The 25,446-nt window shown below is 39.6% G+C and overlaps 2 protein-coding genes across 2 annotated transcripts; both read right to left on the reverse strand.

Annotated features, from left to right (window-relative positions):
- Window positions 1-499: 499 nt before the first annotated feature.
- LOC135625691 (agglutinin-like) lies at window positions 500-6,050 on the reverse strand. Its single transcript, XM_065130780.1, has 5 exons — window positions 5,811-6,050; window positions 3,803-3,991; window positions 3,445-3,666; window positions 959-1,147; window positions 500-751 (listed from the first exon to the last, which is right to left on the reverse strand). The coding sequence occupies exons 1-5, from the start codon at window positions 6,048-6,050 to the stop codon at window positions 500-502; spliced, it is 1,092 nt and encodes a 363-aa protein (XP_064986852.1).
- A 1,126-nt stretch (window positions 6,051-7,176) lies between these two features.
- On the reverse strand, window positions 7,177-18,916 carry LOC135625692 (jacalin-related lectin 3-like). The gene is made up of 5 exons (XM_065130781.1): window positions 18,734-18,916; window positions 18,322-18,526; window positions 14,971-15,119; window positions 7,636-7,824; window positions 7,177-7,428 (listed from the first exon to the last, which is right to left on the reverse strand). The coding sequence occupies exons 1-5, from the start codon at window positions 18,914-18,916 to the stop codon at window positions 7,177-7,179; spliced, it is 978 nt and encodes a 325-aa protein (XP_064986853.1).
- Between the last annotated feature and the right edge of the window lie 6,530 nt (window positions 18,917-25,446).

Raw genomic sequence — 25,446 nt, forward strand, 5'->3', positions numbered from 1 at the left:
TGACCAACTATCATAGCTCAATTCAATCAAAAATCTAAAAGAAAAAGCAATCAAAGCAATAATGACATCAACAAAGGATCGAACAAGATGTCTTCTGGATACATGGTAATACGTAGAGCCATCATCTTCTATTACACTATCAATCCTTCAATCATGGTGATAACTTTAATCCCAATAGCTTTGTAAATAACTTGTACTAAAACTCTTAGCAGCTTTGGCACCTTAACGATCACAATCAATAGAAGGTCACCTGCTAGCTCTTTGACAAAATTGGGCATACATAGGAAGTGATTATCGTCAAATAAGAGCCGTGGATTCCATCACGAAAGGCACACCAAGTAATGATAAGATATCAAAGTGGATTCGAGAACATTTCATTATTTATTGAAAGCAACACCGAATGACAAGGATAACAACGATGATGGCAAGAACCATAATAGTAATCGTTGCTTATTTATTACATCATTCCATAGATAGGAACACGAGCCAGTGCATACACTTAGTTAGGCAATGAGCAGTGAATCCCAATAGCGTCAATGGCTGTACCAGCTCGCCCAAAGAAGCCCAGAATCCTACTCCCCTCCTCTAAAGTAAGGGCGAAGGAAGAGCCAGTCTTGTTACCAACACTTATGGATGCACCCTTGTTGGTATCAAGAGTAAGCAACATCACAATTGCATGTCGCTGATAATTGGATAATGCATGAAAGTATCCGGAGATAGAAGTGAAGTACTCGTCCTCCTCAAGGATGATCTGCAAAAAAGGATCAAGGATTTAACGAGAAACAAACAATGGGAAAAAGAAAACTAATATTGCAATGTATTTTCAAGAGAAATTGGTTTGACTACCAAACGTGTTGCTAGAAAACATTCATCTGGTCGAACCAGTTTATATGGTTGGACAAAGACACGAAGTTGATAAGTGTGTATTTATATACACATAGATGTATAGATGATATACCTCCTTGGAAGCGCCGGTGGTGGTTCCACGTTTGTAGGTGTGGGAATTACCGTTAAGAATGTAGGTAATCTCCAACCCCACAATGTTATCTCCGTAATAGATTCGAAGTTTGGTAATGTGGTCGGCTTGTCCCATATCCCACACATTCCCTCCGTTGCCACCCCATGGCCCCACCTTCACCATTCTCCCCTGCGTGCATCAGAATAAACACCACATGTCATCCATCCATCTATGTTGTAGTATACGAGCAAGTGTAGTTGAAGAAGTCAGAAAAGGGATGGAATTTTGAAGACTAACAACGCCACTCACCATATTAGCAGCAACCGAGAATAATGAATGGACGCGCACACTCCCTTGGCGGCAGAAGATGCTATTGCAGGACTTGGTGCTGGGAAGGGCATCGGATGAGGGTATTTATAGCCCACCATTCTAGTTTGGATAAGTATGAGCTGATGTATACATCAAGGAAGAATTGCACCCCCCACCACCACCGTCCTAAAATCTCACGGAAACGTGAAACATGCATATTCCGTGCTCTTCCTTTTTTTTATTGCTTGCATGCAGTGTAATTAATTGTTTGCTAGGAACGAGATGCGAGGACTTCCGACGGAGTCGGTGAGTAAATATGATAATCTTGAACACGGTGGCCGGATGGTTGAGCCCAACAGCACCACTATCTCCTTCCATTGCCTCAGACGACGAGCTCCATCTACATCTTGTCCTTGTGGATAACCTCCAATTAAAAGGAAACATGGATTTGGTGGTCGCCCGCCTCGTCTCCTTCCTTCAGATGAGAAAGGACGGGCTCCATTGTCCACGGCCTGCCTGCTTAGTGCTTAGAGCCTCTAACTTCTTCGTCTCGTACTTGTCATGACAGAAGCATGCCCATTATTGTCACCAAGGTGAGGTGTGGTTAGGAAAATTATCTATCAAGAATAATCAAATAAATTTGATTATTTCTTATTGACACCTCTAATATTGTTTTGAACATACAAATGCTAATCGATAAAGAATTGTTTTTAAATATAATTTTCAGTTATCTAAGGAATATGAATCCTATTATTAAATGGCGAGGAGCCTGATCTCCTGACTTGATAATATTTTGGTTCACTCTAATGTGAACTATATCATTTATTTCTATCATCATCACTAAAGTTTAAGATTTTTTCGAAGAAAAATAATATATAGACTCTAAAATAAAAATCAATCCTAGCATAAACAAGTATTGAAATAAAGTGTTAGATGTCATATCGAGAGTTACGCGCTCATGCGTATAAAATCTAGTATATTTTGAAGATGTTTATTAGATGACGAACCGAGTAAATATTTTGACTCTTTATAGCAAGTATACCAAATCAAATCTCATCCTCGCCACTTACATTTGCAAAGAAAAAGAAAAAACATTGTGACAATGGCTGTTTGAATGAGAAAGTATTGGTACAAGAGTTATGGGTTTGTATTTGAATACAAGTTACATTAGGCCCTAGAGAACTCAAAATGAGATCCTTTATGCTCACACTACTCGTTCCCCAACTCTTCTTTTCCATAAAATCATGACATGCATTTTGGCTAATGACAGGGTTCATAAACTTGAGAGATCTATTCAACATATAAGTTATATATAAATTGAATGGACAAAATCTTGTCGAGGATGGTTCAAACTAAATTGTGAATTGTGATGGTTCGTTTAATGAAATAGATGGCGATATGTTTTGCATGATTTGCTCGCCATATTATCTTTATTGGTGGTAGGTAAATATAATAAAAAGGCATTACGTCATATGAAGCGTCGTGGTGATCTAGGAGGGTTTGAATGCGATTTCACGAAATGATGATTTTTGGCGTATCGCCATAAAATCAAATTTTGAATTCATCGGACAAATTCATTGCAACTTTATTGTACCATGGACACTTCACGGTCACTGACATTAAATATTTGTTACATAATTTCGAAGACTACGAGTTTATACATGTACATAAGAAGCAATCCAGGTGGCTATTCGGTTGGCCAATCACTCTGGAGTAATAAAATCTTCCTCATTTTAAAAGAAGGGAGTGACCCATTGAATATTTTGTGCTCGTTGATTGGATATCCGAGAATAAATAAGTATTAGACATTCTGAAAAATTATTATTATTTTTTATTTGGACAAAAAAAAGACTTACATTACCCAAATCAAATCATCAGGCATATCACAAGAACGGCTTCCACGATGATATATTGTTCATATTTACTCGAAGAAATGACATAGGAATGCAACCACCGATTGGATTCAACTATCATCATGTCGTCAATTAGCGTACAATAACCAGTGGACCCGTAACATACTTCTTGTTTTATTCAAAGAAACACAACGACGACGACGACGACAATTTCTGCCACTTATTTATCGCCCCAACCAAGCAGATACATTGCAGCAGACTAAGACACAGACACCAAGACGTGACGTGTGTTTAATTTGGTATAGTGCAGTAAACTCCGATTGCCTCGATGGCATCGATGGTAGAACCTTCACGTCCGAAGAAGCCTAGAATCTTACCCTCATCCTCTAGATTTAGGGAGAAATGACTGCCAATCGAATTGCCGGCGCTCACAGAATTGCCCTTGTTGGTCTCAAGGGTAAGTTGTGTTATGAAAACGTTTGTCGTCCACATCGTCTTGAAATGTCCAGAGATGAAAGTGAAGTATTCGTCCTCCTCTAGAGTAATCTATACAAGCAATCAAAGATGTAGTTAGACATAAACCACCAAAAAATAGTTAGGGAATTCGCTAGTATCCTAGGAATAATTAATTGTAACCTTTGATCAATAAATACTAAACGCATGTTTTCAGCTTTGACAGTACCTCATTGTACTGGGGTGCATCACCTCCGACGTGGATGGTCTTCTTCTTGCCGTCGACGGTGAAGGTGAAGTCAAACGCGAATACGGCATCGTTGTAATGAATTTTGACGTTGCTAATGTGATCCGCCTGTCTCATATTCCAGGTTTTGCCGCCGTTGCCACCCCATGGTCCTTGCTGGAGCACGCCCGCCTGCAACCGCACCGGCCGCCAGCAACGAAACCACAGCCAAATTAATACCATATATAGCAACAAAAGATATATATACAGGCAGGCATGCAAGCATGGCCTGCCCCAAATTAACACACAAGAAAATCTATTAAGATGGTAAGAAATGGAATCAAGCATCGCACCATTATCCGACTTGTATGAACTACTTCTGCGGAAGATATTAGCACGTATTGCAGGTACGGATGCGCTTGAAGAAGAAGAGCAACGAGTGGGGGTACTTATAGCCCTGCAGCCCTGAGTTTGGATAAGTATGAGGAGGCAGTGGCCCGTTTGCTTCGATGCCTGCCAACAGATCTCGCGCGTAGGTAAGCAAACAAACGTGAGTTTGGTGCGCGAGAACTGATGGATACACACATTAATGCGCCTTCCCTCCCGCAGTACATCAAGACATATAATCTAAAATGAGATCCTTCCTTCTCCCATGCATGAAACGTGAAACATGTTGTGTAGCAAAGATTACGTCTTCCCCTATATGAAACGTGAAACATGCGGAAACAAGTTACGAGGACTGCGAAGAGAGCCGGTGCATCGTACAGACAACCTTATCTCTTTCCATTGCCCGAGAGGGCGACCTCGAACCTCCACATGCTGCGCATCTCGAGCCTCAAACCTCGACTTCTCCTTGCCGTTTTGCATATGGACATGGCACTTCCGAAAACAATGGAGACTCCGCGTCCCACAGATCGAGATGAGCAGATTATGTCACGCGAGGTAGGATTCGGTAACATGGTTGGATATACTAATTTTACATTACATGAGATATGCATGCATATCCGACCAACTTACTTTCTCACAGTACAGTTTGGATGGGAATTCAACTTCGAAACTTAATCTTCCAAGCTGACCATGTGGCGTCCTTACAATGCGGCGATTAAATATAGACCGAGAAATTTTCTATTTTCTATTTTTTATGAGACTTGTGATATAATAATCTAATGGTTCATATTGACGGTGTATCCTATAAAAGCATAGATGAACCCCTCAAGATATATATAATTTCTTAAAGAATAGATATTAATGTGTTATGTAACCAATAGCGAGCTGGGAAAAGCCTGTGTACGTACACGGGAGGAGCACAAATTCTTCATCTCATTACCGACTCTTTTTCAACACATTCATTTGAAACATCATCATTTGTGGACACATTATGATCATCCTATTCCTATCCCGAAGAATTATCATATAAGATGGGGAACAAGTAAACTGCTTCCTTATATCCTTAATCAATCTATGATTTGAGGATAAATCATGAATTTGCGTAACTGATCTGATTACGTGATTTGAGCATTTGATCGACGGAAATCTCTTCCTCACTCACCTCAATGAATAAAATTCATCCCTTTCACAATATATTACTCAATTCTACATGGTATCAGAGGACCTGTTGTCTCGAGCAAAACATTGACCTTCCTCATTGTCTGGCGACTGTAATCCCTCCTCTACATATTTGCCACTACCGATTTTTTCTTCTGCTCGGCGATCCATCTCCTAAGCCAGGTCTCTCACAATCTGTCGATTTCACTATTCTGTTTGACAATTATTCTCAAACTGCAAAATCTTGCTCGGTGACTTATTATATTTACTGTCATTGCTGCGACTTCAGTCGCCGAAGGCCACGCTCCCCTTGAACGATCCAACGTCTCCCCTCTATCACTTCCATTCGACCCGTCGCCAGCGACCCTATACTCTTCCTCAGATCTATTGCTGCTCCTCATCATAACTCCTCACTACCGCTGCTCCTCCTCCTTCGGCGGCTACAATCCTCTGGTCATGACTAGACCTCCATTGAGTTCTTCAATAACGTCGAGAAGAAGCAGGTTGCACGGTAGGAGGCTGAGCGCTCCAAATTCCTTATTGCTCGTGCCAGTAGGAGAGACACGTCGCCATCATCCAACTCTCCTAGGACGTCATGTTCGCCAACGCTGTCGAGAAGAAGCAGGTTGCACAGTAGGAGGTCGAGCGCTCCAAATCCCCCCTCGCCTCGATTCATCCTTAGGGCAGATTTGAGTGTTTCCATCATCGTCATATGCTTGGCTTGTCACATCAGTGGCGACGAATCCGCAACCATATGCTCCTGTGCCCGCGACCTCCTCGCTCGATATTCGCTAAATTAGTTCATATTCTAAGCATGTCTTTTTCATCTACATATGACGCTCCAATTATTCTTTCCTCGAGAAACAATAGTTCTCCTCAACATACAATACTTATATTCATCAATGCTGCAACTCTAATCCACTTCAAATTATTCAAAAGCGGCAATTATACATCTCGGCAAGCACAATTCTCTAATCTTCTTTTTTGATATGAACTATTAGGTTACATTGACGGCTCTCTCAAATATTCACCAGAAAAAATCTAAATACCTAGAGAACGCATCCCAATAACAGATCCTGATTAGTGGCTACGAAAAGAACGTCTTATTCTATAAGCAATTCAAGCCTCAATCACTAGCTTCAAAGTACCATTAATATCTTTGTATAATACTACGTTAGAAGCATTGTCAAAGTTACATATTCTCAATGGCATAGGAGATGAATATAAGAAACCGACATCAATAATTCATGTATGAGACTCACCGTTGTCATTTAAAGAATTGTATGATAAGTTGATTGATCATTAATAATATTTGAAAAGAGAAAAAAGGATAACATGACCAACTATCATAGCTCAATTCAATCAAAAATCTAAAAGAAAGAGCAATCAAAGCAATAATGACATCAACAAAGGATCGAACAAGATGTCTTCTGGATACATGGTAATACGTAGAGCCATCATCTTCTATTACACTATCAATCCTTCAATCATGGTGATAACTTTAATCCCAATAGCTTTGTAAATAACTTGTACTAAAACTCTTAGCAGCTTTGGCACCTTAACGATCACAATCAATAGAAGGTCACCTGCTAGCTCTTTGACAAAATTGTGCATACATAGGAAGTGATTATCGTCAAATAAGAGCCGTGGATTCCATCACGAAAGGCACACCAAGTAATGATAAGATATCAAAGTGGATTCGAGAACATTTCATTATTTATTGAAAGCAACACCGAATGACAAGGATAACAACGATGGCAAGAAACATAATAGTAATCGTTGCTTATTTATTACATCATTCCATAGATAGGAACACGAGCCAGTGCATACACTTAGTTAGGCAATGAGCAGTGAATCCCAATAGCGTCAATGGCTGTACCAACTCGCCCAAAGAAGCCCAGAATCCTACTCCCCTCCTCTAAAGTAAGGGCGAAAGAAGAGCCAGTCTTGTTACCGACACTTATGGATGCACCCTTGTTAGTATCAAGAGTAAGCGACATCACGATTGCATGTCGCTGATAATTGGATAATGCATGAAAGTATCCGGAGATAGAAGTGAAGTACTCGTCCTCCTCAAGGATGATCTGCAAAAAAGGATCAAGGATTTAACGAGAAACAAACAATGGGAAAAAGAAAACTAATATTGCAATGTATTTTCAGGAGAAATTGGTTTGACTACCAAACGTGTTGCTAGAAAACATTCATCTGGTTGAACCAGTTTATATGGTTGGACAAAGACACGAAGTTGATAAGTGTGTATTTATATACACATAGATGTATAGATGATATACCTCCTTGGAAGCGCCGGTGGTGGTTCCACGTTTGTAGGTGTGGGAATTACCGTTAAGAATGTAGGTAATCTCCAACCCCACAATGTTATCTCCGTAATAGATTCGAAGTTTGGTAATGTGGTCGGCTTGTCCCATATCCCACACATTCCCTCCGTTGCCACCCCATGGCCCCACCTTCACCATTCTCCCCTGCGTGCATCAGAATAAACACCACATGTCATCCATCCATCTATGTTGTAGTATACGAGCAAGTGTAGTTGAAGAAGTCAGAAAAGGGATGGAATTTTGAAGACTAACAACGCCACTCACCATATTAGCAGCAACTGAGAATAATGAATGGACGCGCACACTCCCTTGGCGGCAGAAGATGCTATTGCAGGACTTGGTGCTGGGAAGGGTATTTATAGCCCACCATTCTAGTTTGGATAAGTATGTATTAGAGCTAGCCCCAGAAAATTTACCAAAGGATAATTTTGGCAACACAACAAAGACAATAAAGCAGAAACAATAAAAGCGACAAGAACAAACAAAACACCAGAACACCAGATATACGTGGTTCGGTCAATTGACTTTGACCTACATCCACGGAAGAAAGAGGAGCAAATTACTACTATAAAAGAGGGACACTTACAAATGCCTTAGAAGATGTTCCTAGGCCATAAAACACCTTCAGCTTACTAAACAAGAAAAACCCAAATCGTAAGCAGGTTTTCTTGTGGTGCCTCTTGTGCTGCCTGTGGTACCACTTGTGGTGCATCTGACTTCAAAGTCCAGGCCCTTATTTATAGTTCCAAGACGAGACAACAAGTCTGATTTTCCCGATGTGGGACTATGGGAATTGCCAAACTAACAAATCTCCACCTTGGCATGTCCCAACAAAACTTGCTCCACCTTCTTCACAAAAGACCCAACGGGCAATCACCAACAATGAATACCAACCAAGTCCAAGCACTGCTTGAACTTGTAAATCGGAAGAGGCTTCGTAAACATATCAGCTGGATTTGAGGATAAATCATGAATTTGCGTAACTGATCTGATTACGTGATTTGAGCATTTGATCGACGGAAATCTCTTCCTCACTCACCTCAATGAATAAAATTCATCCATTTCACAATATATTACTCAACTCTACATGGTATCAGAGTACCTGTTGTCTCGAGCAAAACATTGACCTTCCTCATTGTCTGGCGACTGTAATCCCTCCTCTACATATTTGCCACTACCGATTTTTTCTTCTGCTCGGCGATCCATCTCCTAAGCCAGGTCTCTCACAATCTGTCGATTTCACTATTCTGTTTGACAATTATTCTCAAACCGCAAAATCTTGCTCGGTGACTTATTATATTTACTGTCATTGCTGCGACTTCAATCGCCAAAGGCAACGCTCCCCTTGAACGATCCAATGTCGCCCCTCTATCACTTCCATTCGACCCGTCGCCAGCGACCCTATACTCTTCCTCAGATCTATTGCTGCTCCTCATCGTAACTCCTCACTACTGCTGCTCCTCCTCCTTCGGCGACTACAATCCTCTGGTCATGACTAGACCTCCATTGAGTTCTTCAATAACGTCAGAAAGAAGCAGGTTGCACGCTAGGAGGCTGAGCGCTCCAAATTCCTTGTTGCTCGTGCCAGTAGGAGAGACACATCGCCATCACCCAACTCTCCTAGGACGTCAAGTTCGCCAATGCTATCGAGAAGAAGCAGGTTGCATAGTAGGACGTCGAGCGCTCCAAATCCCCCGTCGCTTCGATTCATCCTTAGGGCGGATTTGAGTGTTTCCATCATCGTCATATGCTTGGCTTGTCACATCAGCGGCGACGAATCCGCAACCATATGCTCCTGTGCCCACGACCTCCTCGCTCGATATTCGCTAAATTAGTTCATATTCTAAGCATATCTTTTTCATCTACATCTGACGCTCCAATTAATCTTTCCTTAAGAAACAATAGTTTTCCTCAACATATAATACTTATATTCATCAATGCTGCAACTCTACTCCACTTCAAACTATTCAAAAGCGACAATTATACATCTTGGTCAATTCTCTAATCTTCTTTTTGGAAATGAACTTTTAGGTTACGTCGATGGCTCTCTCAGTTATTCACTAGAAAAAATCTAAATACCTAGAGAACCCATCCCAATAACAGATCCTGATCAGTGGCTACTAAAAGAACGTCTTATTCTATAATCAATTTAAAGCCTCAATCACTCGCTCCATAGCACCATTAATATCTTTGTACAATACTACAGTAGAAGCATTGTCAAAGTTACAAGCCACCCTCGTCAATCGCTCTCGCAAGCGCATGCTAACTCTCGTATCGATTATGATAAAAACAACACAAGAGGGAAGTATTATTATTGATTATATACATGATATAAAATTTATTATAGATGACTTAGCTTTTATAAGTCATCCTCTAAGTGATGAAGAAGTTACTATTCATATACTCAATGGCCTAGGAGACGAATATAAGAAACTGACATCAATAATTCCTGTATGAGACTCATCATTTAAAGAACTGTATGACAAGTTGATTGATCATTAATAATATTTGAAAAGAGAAAAAGGATGACATGACCAACTATCATAGCTCAATTCAATCAAAAGTCTAAAAAAAAGAACAATCAAAGCAATAATGACATTCACAAAGAATCGAACAAGATGTCTTCTGGATACATGGTAATACGTAGAGCCATCATCTTCTATTACACTATCAATCCTTCAATCATGATGATAACTTTAATCCAAATAGCTAAGTAAATAACTTGTGCTAAAACTATTAGCGGCTTTGGCACCTTAACAGTCACAATATCGTCAAATAAGAGCCGTGGATTCCATCACGAAAGGCACACCAAGTAATGATAAGATATCAAAGTGGATTCGAGAACATTTCATTATTTATTGAAAGCAACACCGAATGACATGGATAACAACGATGATGACAATCATGGCAAGAACCATAATAGTAATCGTTGCTTATTTATTACATCATTCCATAGAAACTTAATCTTCCAAGCTGACCATGTGGCGTCCTTACAAAGCGGCGATTAAATATAGACCGAGCAATTTTCTATTTTCTATTTTTTCTAAGACTTGTGATATAATAATTTAATGGTTGATATTGAAGGTGTATCCTATCAAAACATAGATGAACCACTAAAGAAATGTATAATTTATTAAAAAATAGATATTAATGTGTTATGTAACCAATAGCGAGCTGGGAAAAGCTTGTGAACGCTACACGGGAGGAGCACAAATTCTTCATCTCATTAACGACTCTTTTCCAACATATTCATTTGAAACATCACATTATCATCATCCTATTCCTATCCCGAAGAATTATCATATTTGATGGGGAAGAAGTAAACTTATATCTGATAGAAGATATGAGAGAGGTACACGTGGAATAACATCCTTGCTTCCTTATATCCTCAATCGATCTATGATTTGAGGATAAATCATGAATTTGCGTAACTGATCTGATTACGTGATTTGAGCATTTGATCGACGAAAATCTCTTCCTCAATCACCTCAATGAATAAAATTCATCCCTTTCACAATATATTACTCTATTCTACGTGGTATCAGAGTACCTATTGTCTCGAGCAAAACATTGACCTTCCTCATCGTCTGGCGACTGGAATCCCTCTTCTCTACTGTTTTGCCACTACCGATTTTCTCTTCTGCTCGGCGATCCATCTCCTAAGGCCGATCTCTCACAATCTGTCAATTTCACTATTCTATTTTGATGGGGATATAAATAGGAATAACCTTTGTATAGGAACAAATACTAGAAGACCAAAATACGCAGCGGAATAAAATGGAAACACAATCAAACAGAACACCAGGATATATGTGGAAAACCCCTTCAATGTGAAGGGTAAAAACCATGGGGCAAACTAGAGATAATCCACTATGAGAATAATGAATATACAAATCTCAATCTCTTGCCCAAAACCCTAGCAACAACCACAAGAGAATAACTGGGATACAAGGATCACGTCACTGCCCACAATATCTAAAACCTCCCCAAGTAATCACAGCAAGAGTCTATTGTAGATTTGATCTAATCTGAGATGAGAACACTACTAGATGATTGTGAACAGTCTCTCTGCATTGTCCTTGTCTTCTTCCCTTTCTTTCTCTTCCTTTTCTGCCTTGTTCTCCTTCTTCTCTTTGGAATCTCGTGGCTATAAAGATCTGCCTCGTTGCTGCCTTTTTACAGCTTTAATCTGCCTCTAAAATGCAGCCACCACACCTCCCTAATCTTAATTAGGGTTAGGTTAAGAGGGGGTGTGGGCTGTAGGCTGATAAAGCCCACATGGGCTGAATATGGGCCATCAGCCCAACAACCTCCCCCTTCAGCCCATAAGGGAGGCTGTCCCATGACTCCTCAATGTGAAGCCATGCCGACCAACTGTCGGTATATCTCCTGTCTTTCTTTTGGTAAGGTCTTCGTCAACATGTCTGCTTCGTTGTCATTTGTATGAATTTTCTGAAGCTGCAACTGCTTCTCTTTAAATACATTTCGAATCCAGTGGTATCTGACATCTATATGCTTTGACTTGGAATGAAACATTAGGTTCTTACACAAATGGATGGCACTCTGGCTGTCACAATGCACCACATAATTTTCCTGTTTCAGCCCCAATTCTTGTAAGAATTCTTTCATCCATAACATTTCTTTGCATACCTCTGTAGCAGCAATATATTCTGCTTCTGTGGTGGAGAGAGCAATACACCTTTGTAACCTGGATTGCCATGACACAGCTCCCCCTGCAAAAGTAAGTACATAACCTGAAGTAGACCTCCTCGTATCTATATCTCTTGTCATATCTGCATCTGTGTAACCTGTTAACACAAGTGGTCCACCTCCAAAGCTTAAACAAACCTTAGAGCTCCCTCTGAGATATCTAAAAATCCACTTCACTACTGCCCAGTGTTCTTTGCCTAGATTTGCAAGAAATCTGCTAGTAACACCCACTGCATATGCGATGTCCGGCCTCGTACATATCATTGCATACATTAAACTTCCAATTGCTGAAGCATAAGGAACCTTTTGCATTTTCTCATTCTCCTCATCACTTGACAGACTCTATTCTGAGCACAACTTGAAGTGACCTACAAGAGGAGAACCAACTGGCTTAGCATTGCTCATACTGAATCTTTCCAATACCTTCTCGATGTATTTCTCCTGTGATAACCAAATCTTCTTGTTTTTCCTGTCACGAGAAATCTGCATCCCTAGTATTTGTTTTGCTGGCCCCATGTCCTTTATTGCAAAAGACTCACTCAGTTCCTTCTTCAACCTGTCAATTTTAGACATATCTTTCCCAAGAATAAGCATGTCATCAACATAAAGTAAGAGAATAATAAAATCCTCACCAAACCATTTGATGTACACACAATGATCTGAAGTCATTCTTTTGTATCCATTTTCTGTCATAAATGAATCAAACTTTCTGTACCATTGTCTTGGAGCTTGCTTTAGCCCATACAAGCTCTTCTTCAACTTGCAGACAAAATTATCTTTACCTTTGACTTTGAAGCCTTCTGGTTGCTCCATATAAATTTCCTCATCCAAATCACAATGAAGGAAAGCTGTCTTCACATCTAACTGCTCAACCTCCAAGTCCTGGCTAGCAGCAATACCAAGAGCAACACGAATAGAAGACATTTTAACAACAGGAGAAAATATCTCTTCAAAGTCAATACCTTTCTTTTGACCAAAGCCTTTTACAACCAATCTAGCTTTGTACTTTGGTTGAGAACAATATTCTTGAGTCTTCAACCTAAAAACCCACTTGTTCTTCAAGGTCTTCATTCCATTTGGTAGCAGCACCAAATCATAAGTGTGGTTCTTCTGAAGAGCATCCATCTCTTCCTGTATAGCAACTAACCACTTCTCTTTCTGCTTACTCTCAACTGCTTCCTGGTAACTCTCTGGTTCACCTACATCAGTAAGCATCACATACTCATCTGTAGAGTATCTTCTGGAAGGTTGACATTGTCTAGAAGATCTTCTCAATTGAGGTTCTGCGGGAACTTGCTCTCCTACTTCTTCTTGCTCAACATGTCCTGCAGGTAAATCAACATCAGGCTCTACACTATTTTCCTGCACATCTCCCCCATCACCCTGATATACTGGAGGAATAACTGGGTCACAATCTGCTAATCCTTCTGTAGAAGTCTTGGCTGGTGCCTTCTTCTTCAAATCCTCAAAGGTTTGATCCTCAAAGAAGACCACATCTCTGCTCTTGAACACCTTCTGCTTTTCTGGATCCCAAAGCCTGTAACCAAACTGATCATGTGAGTAACCAAGAAAAATATATTCTTTAGACTTACCATCCAGCTTGCACCTCTCATAATCCGGAACATGTGCAAATGCACGACAACCAAATACTCTCAAATGCCTATAGGAAACATCTTTCTCTAACCATACATGCTCTACAACATCACCATCTAGGGCTGTACAAGGTGATAAGTTGATCACATCAACTGCAGTCCTCAAAGCCTCATCCCAAAACCTTTTGGGTAGCTTGGCCTGTGAAAGCATACATCTGATCTTTTCCATGATGGTGCGGTTCATCCTCTCTGCAATTGTATTATGCTGAGGTGTACCAAGAACTGTCATCTCATGTTAGATCCCATGTGACCTGCAATAGTCATTAAACAATCCCGTATACTCACCACCATTATCTGATCTTATGCATTTCAATTTCCTTTCTGTCTCCCTTTCAACCCTGGCATGAAACTCTTTGAAGACATTAATAACCTGATCTTTGGTCTTCAAAGCATAAGCCCAAACTTTCCTGGAAAAATCATCTATAAAAGTGACAAAATAAAGTGCACCACTTATACCAAGAACATCAACAGATCCACCAGGAGTTTTTGTCCTCAAAGGACCACATACATCTGTATAAACACAGTCTAAGGCATGCATTTTTCTCGACAAAGCAGCACTAGCCAATGAAACTCTATGTTGTTTACCAGCCAAACAATCAATACAAGGGTTCAGATGTATACCTCTAAGATCTGGTAATACCTCTCTCTTGGAAAGAGCTTGCAGCCCCTTCTCGCTCATGTATCCCAATCGCCTATGCCACAACTCCATACTGAAGTCTTTTTCTGTAGCATTTAACTGCTCACCATAAGCTTTAGCCTGCAACCTGTACAAAGTATGACATTTCTTTCCACTAGCTATAACAAGAGAACCCTTACTGAGCTTCCATTGCCCTCTATGAAATCTGCTTTCATACTCTTCATCATCTAGTCTTCAAACTGAAATTAAATTCAGCCTCAAGTCAACCACATGCCTCACATCCTTAAGTACCAACTTGCAGCCAAGGTTGGTCTTTAAATGGATATCACCCATGCCAATGATGTCCGCTGTGCCACAGTTGCCCATCTTGACAACACCAAAGTTTCCAGACCTATATGTAGCAAAAAACTCCCTCCGAGGTGTAGCATGATAAGAAGCACCTGTGTTAATCACCCACTTAAGATCTTGATACACATAAGAAAAAATATCATCAGAAGGAGACAAAATCAAATAATCACCACCCTGCACTGTAGCTGTAGTATTATCCTTTGACTCTGTAGACTCCACTTCTTTTCCCTTTTTCTTGTTCTTCTTAGGTTGCTTACATCGGTTCTTGTAATGTCCTTTCTCTCCACAGTTATAGCAAACAATATCTTTTCTTGATCTTGACTTGCTCCTACCCATACGTGAACTGCTTCTAGACTTTGACCTTCCTCTGTTCTCTGAGATAAGTGCCTATGAATCATTCTGAGATGTTGCCGAACTCTTTCTTCTCAACTCATTCAACAAACTGCTTGTTACTTGACTCATAGTGACAATACCATCTGGCGTAGAATTACTAAGGGAAACCACCAGTGTCTCCCAACTTTCTGGTAATGAACTGAGAAGTAACAATGTCTGCAACTCATCATCAAGAGACATTTTCATAGAGGATAACTGGTTAGTAATACTCTGTATTTCATTCAAATGCTCAACAATAGAAGCACCCTCTCTATATTTTAGGTTCACAAGTTTTCTGATCAAAAAAGCTTTGTTGCCAGCTGTTTTTCTTTCATAGAGACTTTCTAATTTTTTCCAAAGAGAATATGCAGAAATTTCAGTAGAAACATGGTGAAAGACACTATCATCAAGCCACTGTCTAATAAACCCAATTGTTTTTCGATCTAACCTCTTCCACTCATCATCTGTCATAGTTGTAGGTTTTGCACTATCCCCCTGCAAAGGTCCATACAAATCTTTGCAATACAAGAGATCTTCCATTCTTGGTTTCCATTTCATCCAATTATTTCCATTCAAACTAATCATGCGAAAAACATTACTGGCCTCCATGTTCAAATACAAAAATTAAATCACTAAAACCCGGCTCTGATACCAGTTGATGGGGATATAAACAGGAATAACCTTTGTATAGGAACAAATACTAGAAGACCAAAATACGCAGCGGAATAAAATGGAAACACAATCAAACAGAACACCAAGATATACGTGGAAAACCCCTTCAATGTGAAGGGTAAAAACCACGGGGCAAACTAGAGATAATCCACTATGAGAATAATGAATATACAAATCTCAATCTCTTGCCCAAAACCCTAGCAACAACCACAAGAGAATAACTGGGATACAAGGATCACGTCACTGCCAACAATATCTAAAACCTCCCCAAGTAATCACAGCAAGAGTCTACTATATATTTGATCTAACCTGAGATGAGAACACTACTAGATGATTGTGAATAGTCTCTCTGCGTTGTCCTTGTCTTCTTCCCTTTCTTTCTCTTCCTTTTCTGCCTTGTTCTCCTTCTTCTCTTTGGAATCTCGTGGCTATAAAGATCTGCCTCGTTGCTGCCTTTTTATAGCTTTAATCTGCCTCTAAACGCAGCCACCACACCCCCCTAATCTTAATTAGGGTTAGGTTAAGAGGGGGTGTGGGCTGATAAAGCCCACATTGGCTGAATATGGGCCATCAGCCCAACATGTTTGACAATTATTCTCAGACCGCAAAATCTTGCTCGGTGACTTATTATATTTACTGTCATTGCTGCGACTTCAGTCGCCGAAGGCCACGCTCCCCTTGAACGATCCAATGTCTCCCCTCTATCACTTCCATTCGACCCGTCGCCAGCGACCCTATACTCTTCCTCAGATCTATTGCTGCTCCTCATCATAACTCCTCAATACCATTACTCCTCCTCCTTCGGCGGCTACAATCCTCTGGTCATGACTAGACCTCCATTGAGTTCTTCAATAACGTCGAGAAGAAGCAGGTTGCACGGTAGGAGGCTGAGCGCTCCAAATTCCTTATTGCTCGTGCCAGTAGGAGAGACACGTCACCATCATCCAACTCTCCTAGGACGTCATGTTCGCCAACGCTGTCGAGAAGAAGCAGGTTGCACAGTAGGAGGTCGAGCGCTCCAAATCCCCCCTCGCCTCGATTCATCCTTAGGGCAGATTTGAGTGTTTCCATCATCGTCATATGCTTGGCTTGTCACATCAGCGGCGACGAATCCGCAACCATATGCTCCTGTGCCCACGAACTCCTCGCTCGATATTCGCTAAATTAGTTCATATTCTAAGCATGTCTTTTTCATCTACATATGACGCTCCAATTATTCTTTCCTCGAGAAACAATAGTTCTCCTCAACATACAATACTTATATTCATCAATGCTGCAACTCTAATCCACTTCAAACTATTCAAAAGCGGCAATTATACATCTCGGCAAGCACAATTCTCTGATCTTCTTTTTTGATATGAACTATTAGGTTACATCGACGGCTCTCTCAAATATTCATCAGAAAAAATCTAAATACCTAGAGAACCCATCCCAATAACAGATCCTGATTAGTGGCTACGAAAAGAACGTCTTATTCTATAAGCAATTCAAGCCTCAATCACTAGCTTCAAAGTACCATTAATATCTTTGTATAATACTACATTAGAAGCATTGTCAAAGTTACATATTCTCAATGGCATAGGAGACAAATATAAGAAACCGACATCAATAATTCATGTATGAGACTCACCGATGTCATTTAAAGAACTGTATGATTAGTCGATTGATCATTAATAATATTTGAAAAGAGAAAAGAGGATGACATGACCAACTATCATAGCTCAATTCAATCAAAAATCTAAAAGAAAAAGCAATCAAAGCAATAATGACATCAACAAAGGATCGAACAAGATGTCTTCTGGATACATGGTAATACGTAGAGCCATCATCTTCTATTACACTATCAATCCTTCAATCATGGTGATAACTTTAATCCCAATAGCTTTGTAAATAACTTGTACTAAAACTCTTAGCAGCTTTGGCACCTTAACTATCACAATCAATAGAAGGTCACCTGCTAGCTCTTTGACAAAATTGGGCATACATAGGAAGTGATTATCATCAAATAAGAGCCGTGGATTCCATCACGAAAGGCACACCAAGTAATGATAAGATATCAAAGTGGATTCGAGAACATTTCATTATTTATTGAAAGCAACACCGAATGACAAGGATAACAACGATGATGGCAAGAACCATAATAGTAATCGTTGCTTATTTATTACATCATTCCATAGATAGGAACACGAGCCAGTGCATACACTTAGTTAGGCAATGAGCAGTGAATCCCAATAGCGTCAATGGCTGTACCAGCTCGCCCAAAGAAGCCCAGAATCCTACTCCCCTCCTCTAAAGTAAGGGCGAAGGAAGAGCCAGTCTTGTTACCGACACTTATGGATGCACCCTTGTTGGTATCAAGAGTAAGCAACATCACAATTGCATGTCGCTGATAATTGGATAATGCATGAAAGTATCCGGAGATAGAAGTGAAGTACTCGTCCTCCTCAAGGATGATCTGCAAAAAAGGATCAAGGATTTAACGAGAAACAAACAATGGGAAAAAGAAAACTAATATTGCAATGTATTTTCAAGAGAAATTGGTTTGACTACCAAACGTGTTGCTAGAAAACATTCATCTGGTTGAACCAGTTTATATGGTTGGACAAAGACACGATGTTGATAAGTGTGTATTTATATACACATAGATGTATAGATGATATACCTCCTTGGAAGCGCCGGTGGTGGTTCCACGTTTGTAGGTGTGGGAATTACCGTTAAGAATGTAGGTAATCTCCAACCCCACAATGTTATCTCCGTAATAGATTCGAAGTTTGGTAATGTGGTCGGCTTGTCCCATATCCCACACATTCCCTCCGTTGCCACCCCATGGCCCCACCTTCACCATTCTCCCCTGCTTGCGTCAGAATAAACACCACATGTCATCCATCGATCCTTGTTGTAGTATACGAGCAAGTGTAGTTGAAGAAGTCAGAAAAGGGATGGAATTTTGAAGACTAACAACGCCACTCACCATATTAGCAGCAACTGAGAATAATGAATGGACGCGCACACTCCCTTGGCGGCAGAAGATGCTATTGCAGGACTTGGTGCTGGGAAGGGCATCGGATGAGGGTATTTATAGCCCACCATTCTAGTTTGGATAAGTATGAGCTGATGTATACAACAAGGAAGAACTGCACCCCCCACCACCACCGTCCTAAAATCTCACGGAAACGTGAAACATGCATATTCCGTGCACTTCCTTTTTTTTATTGCTTGCATGCAGTGTAATTAATTGTTTGCTAGGAACGAGATGCGAGGACTTCCGACGGAGTCGGTGAGTAAATATGATAATCTTGAACACGGTGGCCGGATGGTTGAGCCCAACAGCACCACTATCTCCTTCCATTGCCTCAGACGACGAGCTCCATCTGCCTCTTGTCCTTGTGGATAACCTCCAATTATAAGGAAACATGGATTTGGTGGTCGGCCGCCTCGTCTCCTTCCTTCAGATGAGAAAGGACGGGCTCCATTTGTCCACGGCCTGCCTGCTTAGTGCTTAGAGCCTCTAACTTCTTCGTCTCGTACTTGTCATGACAGAAGCATGCCCATTATTGTCAGCAAGGTGAGGTGTGGTTAGGAAAATTATCTATCAAGAATAATCAAATAAATTTGATTATTTCTTATTGACACCTCTAATATTGTTTTGAACATACAAATGCTAATCGATAAAGAATTGTTTTTAAATATAATTTTCAGTTATCTAAGGAATATGAATCCTATTATTAAATGGCGAGGAGCCTGATCTCCTGACTTAATAATATTTTGGTTCACTCTAATATGAACTATATCATTTATTTCTATCATCATTACTAAAGTTTAAGTTTTTTTCGAAGAAAAATAATATATAGACTCTAAAATAAAAATCAATCCTAGCAGAAGCAAGTATTGAAATAAAGTATTAGATGTCATGTCTAGGTAAAGAGAGTTACGTGCTCATGCGTATAAAATCTAGCATATTTTGAAGATGTTAGATGACGAACCTGTTGGGTTCAGCCCAAATCAATAATTGAAGGTAGAAATTAAAGAGAGAGAGATAGGGTTTAGTTAACGTGTGCGTGCAGCGGGCGTGTGTGCAGTTGAGCGTGCAGCGTGCAAGCGGCGACGCACATAGTGAAAAGAAGAGAGAGAAATAGAGAGAGAAAGTAAGGTTTAAGAGATTTCTGCTTGACGATTGGTGGCAAAACGTTGTCAGTTTTGGCCCAAATTTTATGTAGAAATTCCTTGCAGCAAACTCTACAATACTAACGGTGTTGATCTACTGTTTATCCTCTCTAAGGTGCTTTTCTACTATATCCATTTTGTGAGACTTAAATTTATCTTACGAGAAGATTCATCTATGTGATGAAGATATCTATTCCTGGGCTAAGATCTATGATCTTGATGTTATTGTGATCCTCTGATTATTCTAGAGAAGGCCGATTATAAACCTGTTATCATTACTATTGATAGTGGAAGTTTGAGGTGGACTACGGTCCCGTAGTTTTTTCCACATTGGGTTTTCCACGTTAAAAATATTTGGTTTCATTGTGTGATTGATTTTTGCTCTATTGTTTATGCTATGCTGGTTGATATTTTCATTTGGATATCAAGTTGGTATTTTGGTGAGGAACCCATTTTGATACACAAAGAGGGAAAAGAATATTCCGCTTTAACAGGTTTTTCCCAACAAGTGGTATCAGAGCATCAGGTTATTTGGTGCTAGTTTTTCTTATGTGATTGAAATAGAGCAGTCAGATGGTATGATTAAATTTAACTCATTAAATTATTCCACTTGGAGGCGTCTGATGGAAGATTTGCTTTATTGCAAAGATTTGTATAAGCCCATTAAGGTTAAAGATAAACCTTCTACTATGGACGATGAAGAATGGAAAGTTCAACATAGAAAAGCTATTGCCTATATTAGAAGATGGATGGATATAAACTTGCATGAGCATATTTCAGATGAAACCAAAGCTGATGTTGTTTGGCAAAAGTTAGAAAATCTCTTTGCGAAAAAAACCGTGGGAAATAGAATTTCTCTCCTCAGAAGGCTTGTAAATTTTAAGTATAAAGATGTGGTGGAAACATTGTTGAGCACATAAGCCTATTTCAGAGTCTTGCAAACAAGTTGGTTGCTATGAAAATGAATATAGATGATGAGATGCAAGGATTATTACTTCTCAACCATTTACCAAAAAGTTGGGAAATGTATGTGGTGACTATTTGCAACTCTACGCCAGAGGGAACTCTAACTATAGATATGGTTAAAGACAGTTTCCTAAATAAAGATGCCAGAAGGAAAGAACATGGTGAATCTTCTTCTAGGGCATTTGTTACTGAAAAACAAGAAAGACGTGGAAGAAGTCATAGCAGAAATTCACATGGTTATAGAGGAAGATCCAAGTAGAAGAGATATCAAATGTTTTCACTGTAACAGGCTAGGTCACATGAAGAAAGAGTGTAGGTTTTGGAAGCGAGAACATAATGAAATGAAGAAAAATGAGAAAGAGACAAATACAGTTGCTGCTGAAGGTAATATCACTATTGTCTGTGATGAAGGTTGTGTTAGTCTTGTAGCTCAGGACAGTAATTGGGTAATTGACTCTGGTGCTTCATTTCATGTTACTTCTCATGATGATTTCTTTAGATCTTACATTGCTGGTGATTTTGGTAATGTCAGAATAGGAAACAGTAGTACATCTAAGATTTTGGGTATTGGAGATATTTGCTTAGAGACCAGTATTGAGAGCAAATTGATACTCAAAGATGTAAGACATGTTCCAGATATTCGTCTTAACTTGATATCTACAGGTAGACTTGATGATGAGGGCTTTGCACACTATTTTGGTGAAAGCAAATGGAAACTCACTAAAGGTTCTCTGATTGTGGCAAGAGGAAAGAAACTTAACTCATTTTATGTCATAGAAGATAAGCTACATAAAGGAGAGATTAATGTAATTTAAAAAGGTGAAAGTATAGATCTTTGGCATAAGAGGCTTGGACATATCAGCGAGAAGGGACTTCAAACTCTTGCTAGAAAGCAGTTCTTACCAGAGTTGCAAGGCACATCTCTTAAATCTTGTGATCATTGCTTAGCTGGAAAAACACATAGAGTTACATTTCAGACATATCCATCATCTAGAAGATCATATGTTATTGATTTAGTTCATACTGATGTTTGTACTATGCAAACTAGAACTCTTGGAGATGCTCTTTATTTTGTTACTTTTATTGATGACCATTCTAGAAAAGTATGGGCTTTTGCTTTGAAATCTAAAGACCAGGTACTCGATGTTTTCAAAGAGTTTCATGTCAGTGTTGAAAGAGAAACTAGCAGAAAGCTAAAGTGTATCCGATCAGATAATGGTGGCGAGTACAGGGGTCTTTTTGAGAATTATTGCAGGTTCTATGGTATCAGGCTTGAGAAAACAGTTCCTAAAACTCCTCAATAGAACGGTGTGGCAGAAAGGATGAACAGAACCATTGAAGAAAGGATTAGGTGTATGATTTCCCATGCCAAGTTACCAATGTCATTTTGGGGGGAGGCTATGAGAACTACAGTTAATCTGATAAATCTTTCTCCATCAGTTCATCTGAAAGGTGATGTTCTAAAGAGAGTATGGAGAGGAAAAGATATATCTTATAATCACTTAAGAGTCTTTGGGTGTAAAGCATTTGTTAATATTCCTAAAGATAAGAGGTCCAAGCTTCATAGTAAAGCAAAAGCATGTATCTTCTTGGGATATGGTCATGAAGAGTTTGGGTACAGATTATGGGATCTAGTGAACAAGAAGATTATTAGAAGCAGAGATGTTGTGTTTCTTGAAGACCAATTGTTTGATGATGGTGATAATATTGAGAAGCCAGAAACTTCTGTTTATATTCCTTGGAGTCTGGTCCAGTTCCTTCACCTGTAGTTCATGATGATCATGGGGGAGATGAACAAGAAGATTGTGGTGAGAATACCAGTGATGATACACCTACAGTTGATGATGCTGAACCAACTGAACAAGCACCTCCACCACTAGTTGAGATTCCATTGAGAAGATCCCCTAGAGAGCGACAACCATCTACCAGATATCCTCCACATGAGTATGTTATGCTTACTGACGGGCGAGAGCCAAAAACTTACCAAGAAGCTATTCTACATGAGAATAAGAATGAGTGGGTTAAAGCCATGCAAGAAGAGATGAGATCTTTGCTTGAGAACAACACCTATGACTTGGTAAAGTTGCCTAAAGAGAAGAAAGCTCTCAAGAATAAGTGGGTTTACAAATTGAAGACCGAAGACAATAGCTCACAACAAAGATACAAGGCACGACTAGTTGTGAAAGAAATCAGTCAGAAGAAAGATGTTGACTTTGAAGAAATATTTTCTCAAGTTGTGAAAATGTTCTCTATCCGAGTTGTTCTTGGTTTAGCTACCCGCTTGAATTTAGAAGTTGAGCAACTTGATGTAAAAACAACATTTCTTCATGGTGATTTGGAAGAAGAAATTTACATGGAACAACCAGAAGGTTTCGAAGTCAAGGAAAAAGAAAATTTAGTTTGTAAGCTTAAGAAAAGCTTATATGGACTTAAACAGGCACCTAGACAGTGGTACAAGAAGTTTGATTTCTTTATGATGAGCCAAGGGTATGATAGAACCACATCTAATCATTGTGTGTTTATGAAAAAATTTTCAGATGATGATTTTATTATTTTACTGCTATATGTGGATGATATGTTGATTGTTGGTCATGATGTTGGAAAAATTGGAAAGCTTAAAAGAGAGCTAAGTAAGGATTTTGTCATGAAAGACTTAGGATCGGTGAAACAAATACTTGGCATGAAGATTCTTCGTGATAGGAAGAAAAGGAAGATTTGGCTATCTCAGGAGACTTACATTGAAAATGTTCTTGAAAGATTCAACATGAGTAAAGCTAAAGCAGTTTGTTCTCCACTTGCAGGTCATTTCAAGCTTAATTCGAAACAATGTCCTGCAAGCGAGAAAGAAAAAGAAGAAATGTCCAAAGTGCCTTACTCATCTGAAGTAGGCAGTTCGATGTATGCTATGGTTTGTACTAGGCCAGATATAGCTCATGCAGTTGGAGTAGTCAGTCGATTTCTCTCTAATCTTGGAAAGGAACATTGGGCTGCAGTGAAATGGATATTAAGATATCTAAGAGGTACTTCCAGGTTGTGTTTATGTTTTGGCAGTGATGAATCTGTGTTAGAAGGTTACACAGATGCAGACATGGCAGGTGATACTGATTCTAGGAAATCCACTTCGGGATTCTTGATGACATTTGCAGGAGGAGCAATCTTTTGGCAGTCTAAGTTACATAAGTTTGTTGCTCTATCAACCATAGAAGCAGAATACATAGCAATTACTGAAGCCTGCAAGGAAGCTTTATAGATGAAAAAGTTTCTACAGGAATTGGGCTTAAAACAGGAAGGATATACTGTTTACTGTGACAGTCAGAGCGCCATTCACCTCTCCAAAAATTCAACATACCATTCTAGATCCAAGCATATTGATATAAGATATCACTGGATTCTTGATGTGCTTGAGTTGAAAGAATTACAGTTGAAAAAAGTGCATACCAGTGAGAATGGTTCAGATATGTTGACAAAGTCTTTGCCTAAGGAGAAGCTTGAAGCATGTATGCGAAGAGCGGGCTTGGTACAGCCCACCATATGAACTGGAGAGGAAGAATTGTTGGGTCCAGCCCATATGTAGGCTTGGACAATTGGGCTTATTGAGCCCAAATCAATAATTGAATGTAGAAATTAAAAAGAGAGAGATAGGGTTTAGTGAACGTGTGCGTGCAGCGGTTGTGTGTGCAGTTGAGCGTGCAGCGTGCAAGCGACGGCGCACATACAGAAAAGAAGAGAGAGAGAGAAATAGAGAGAGAAAGTAAGGTTTTAGAGATTTCTGCTTGACGATCGGTGGTAAAACGTTGTCAGTTTTGGCCCAAATTTTATGTGAAAAATCCTTATAGCAAACTCTACAATCCTAATGGTGTTGATCTACAGTTTACCCTCTCTAAGGTACCTTACTGCTATATCCACTTTGTGAGACCTAAATTTCCCTTACGAGGAGATCCATCTATGTGATGAAGATATCTATTCCTAGGCTAAGATGTATGATCTTGATGTTATTATGATCCTCTGATTATTCTAGGGAAGACCGATTTTAAATCTGTTATCATTACTATTGATAGTGGAAGTTTGAGGTGGACTACGGTCCGTGATTGATTTTTGCTCTATTGTTTATGCTGTGCTGATTGATATTTTTATTTGGATATCAAGTTGATATTTGGATGAGGAACCGATTTTGATACACAAAGAGGGAAAAGAATATTCCGTTTTAACATGTTTTTCCCAACAGAACCGAGTAAATATTTGGAC

The sequence above is a fragment of the Musa acuminata genome, chromosome BXJ2-10, assembly GCF_036884655.1.
Source record: "Musa acuminata AAA Group cultivar baxijiao chromosome BXJ2-10, Cavendish_Baxijiao_AAA, whole genome shotgun sequence".
In the NCBI taxonomy this organism is placed as follows: domain Eukaryota; kingdom Viridiplantae; phylum Streptophyta; class Magnoliopsida; order Zingiberales; family Musaceae; genus Musa; species Musa acuminata.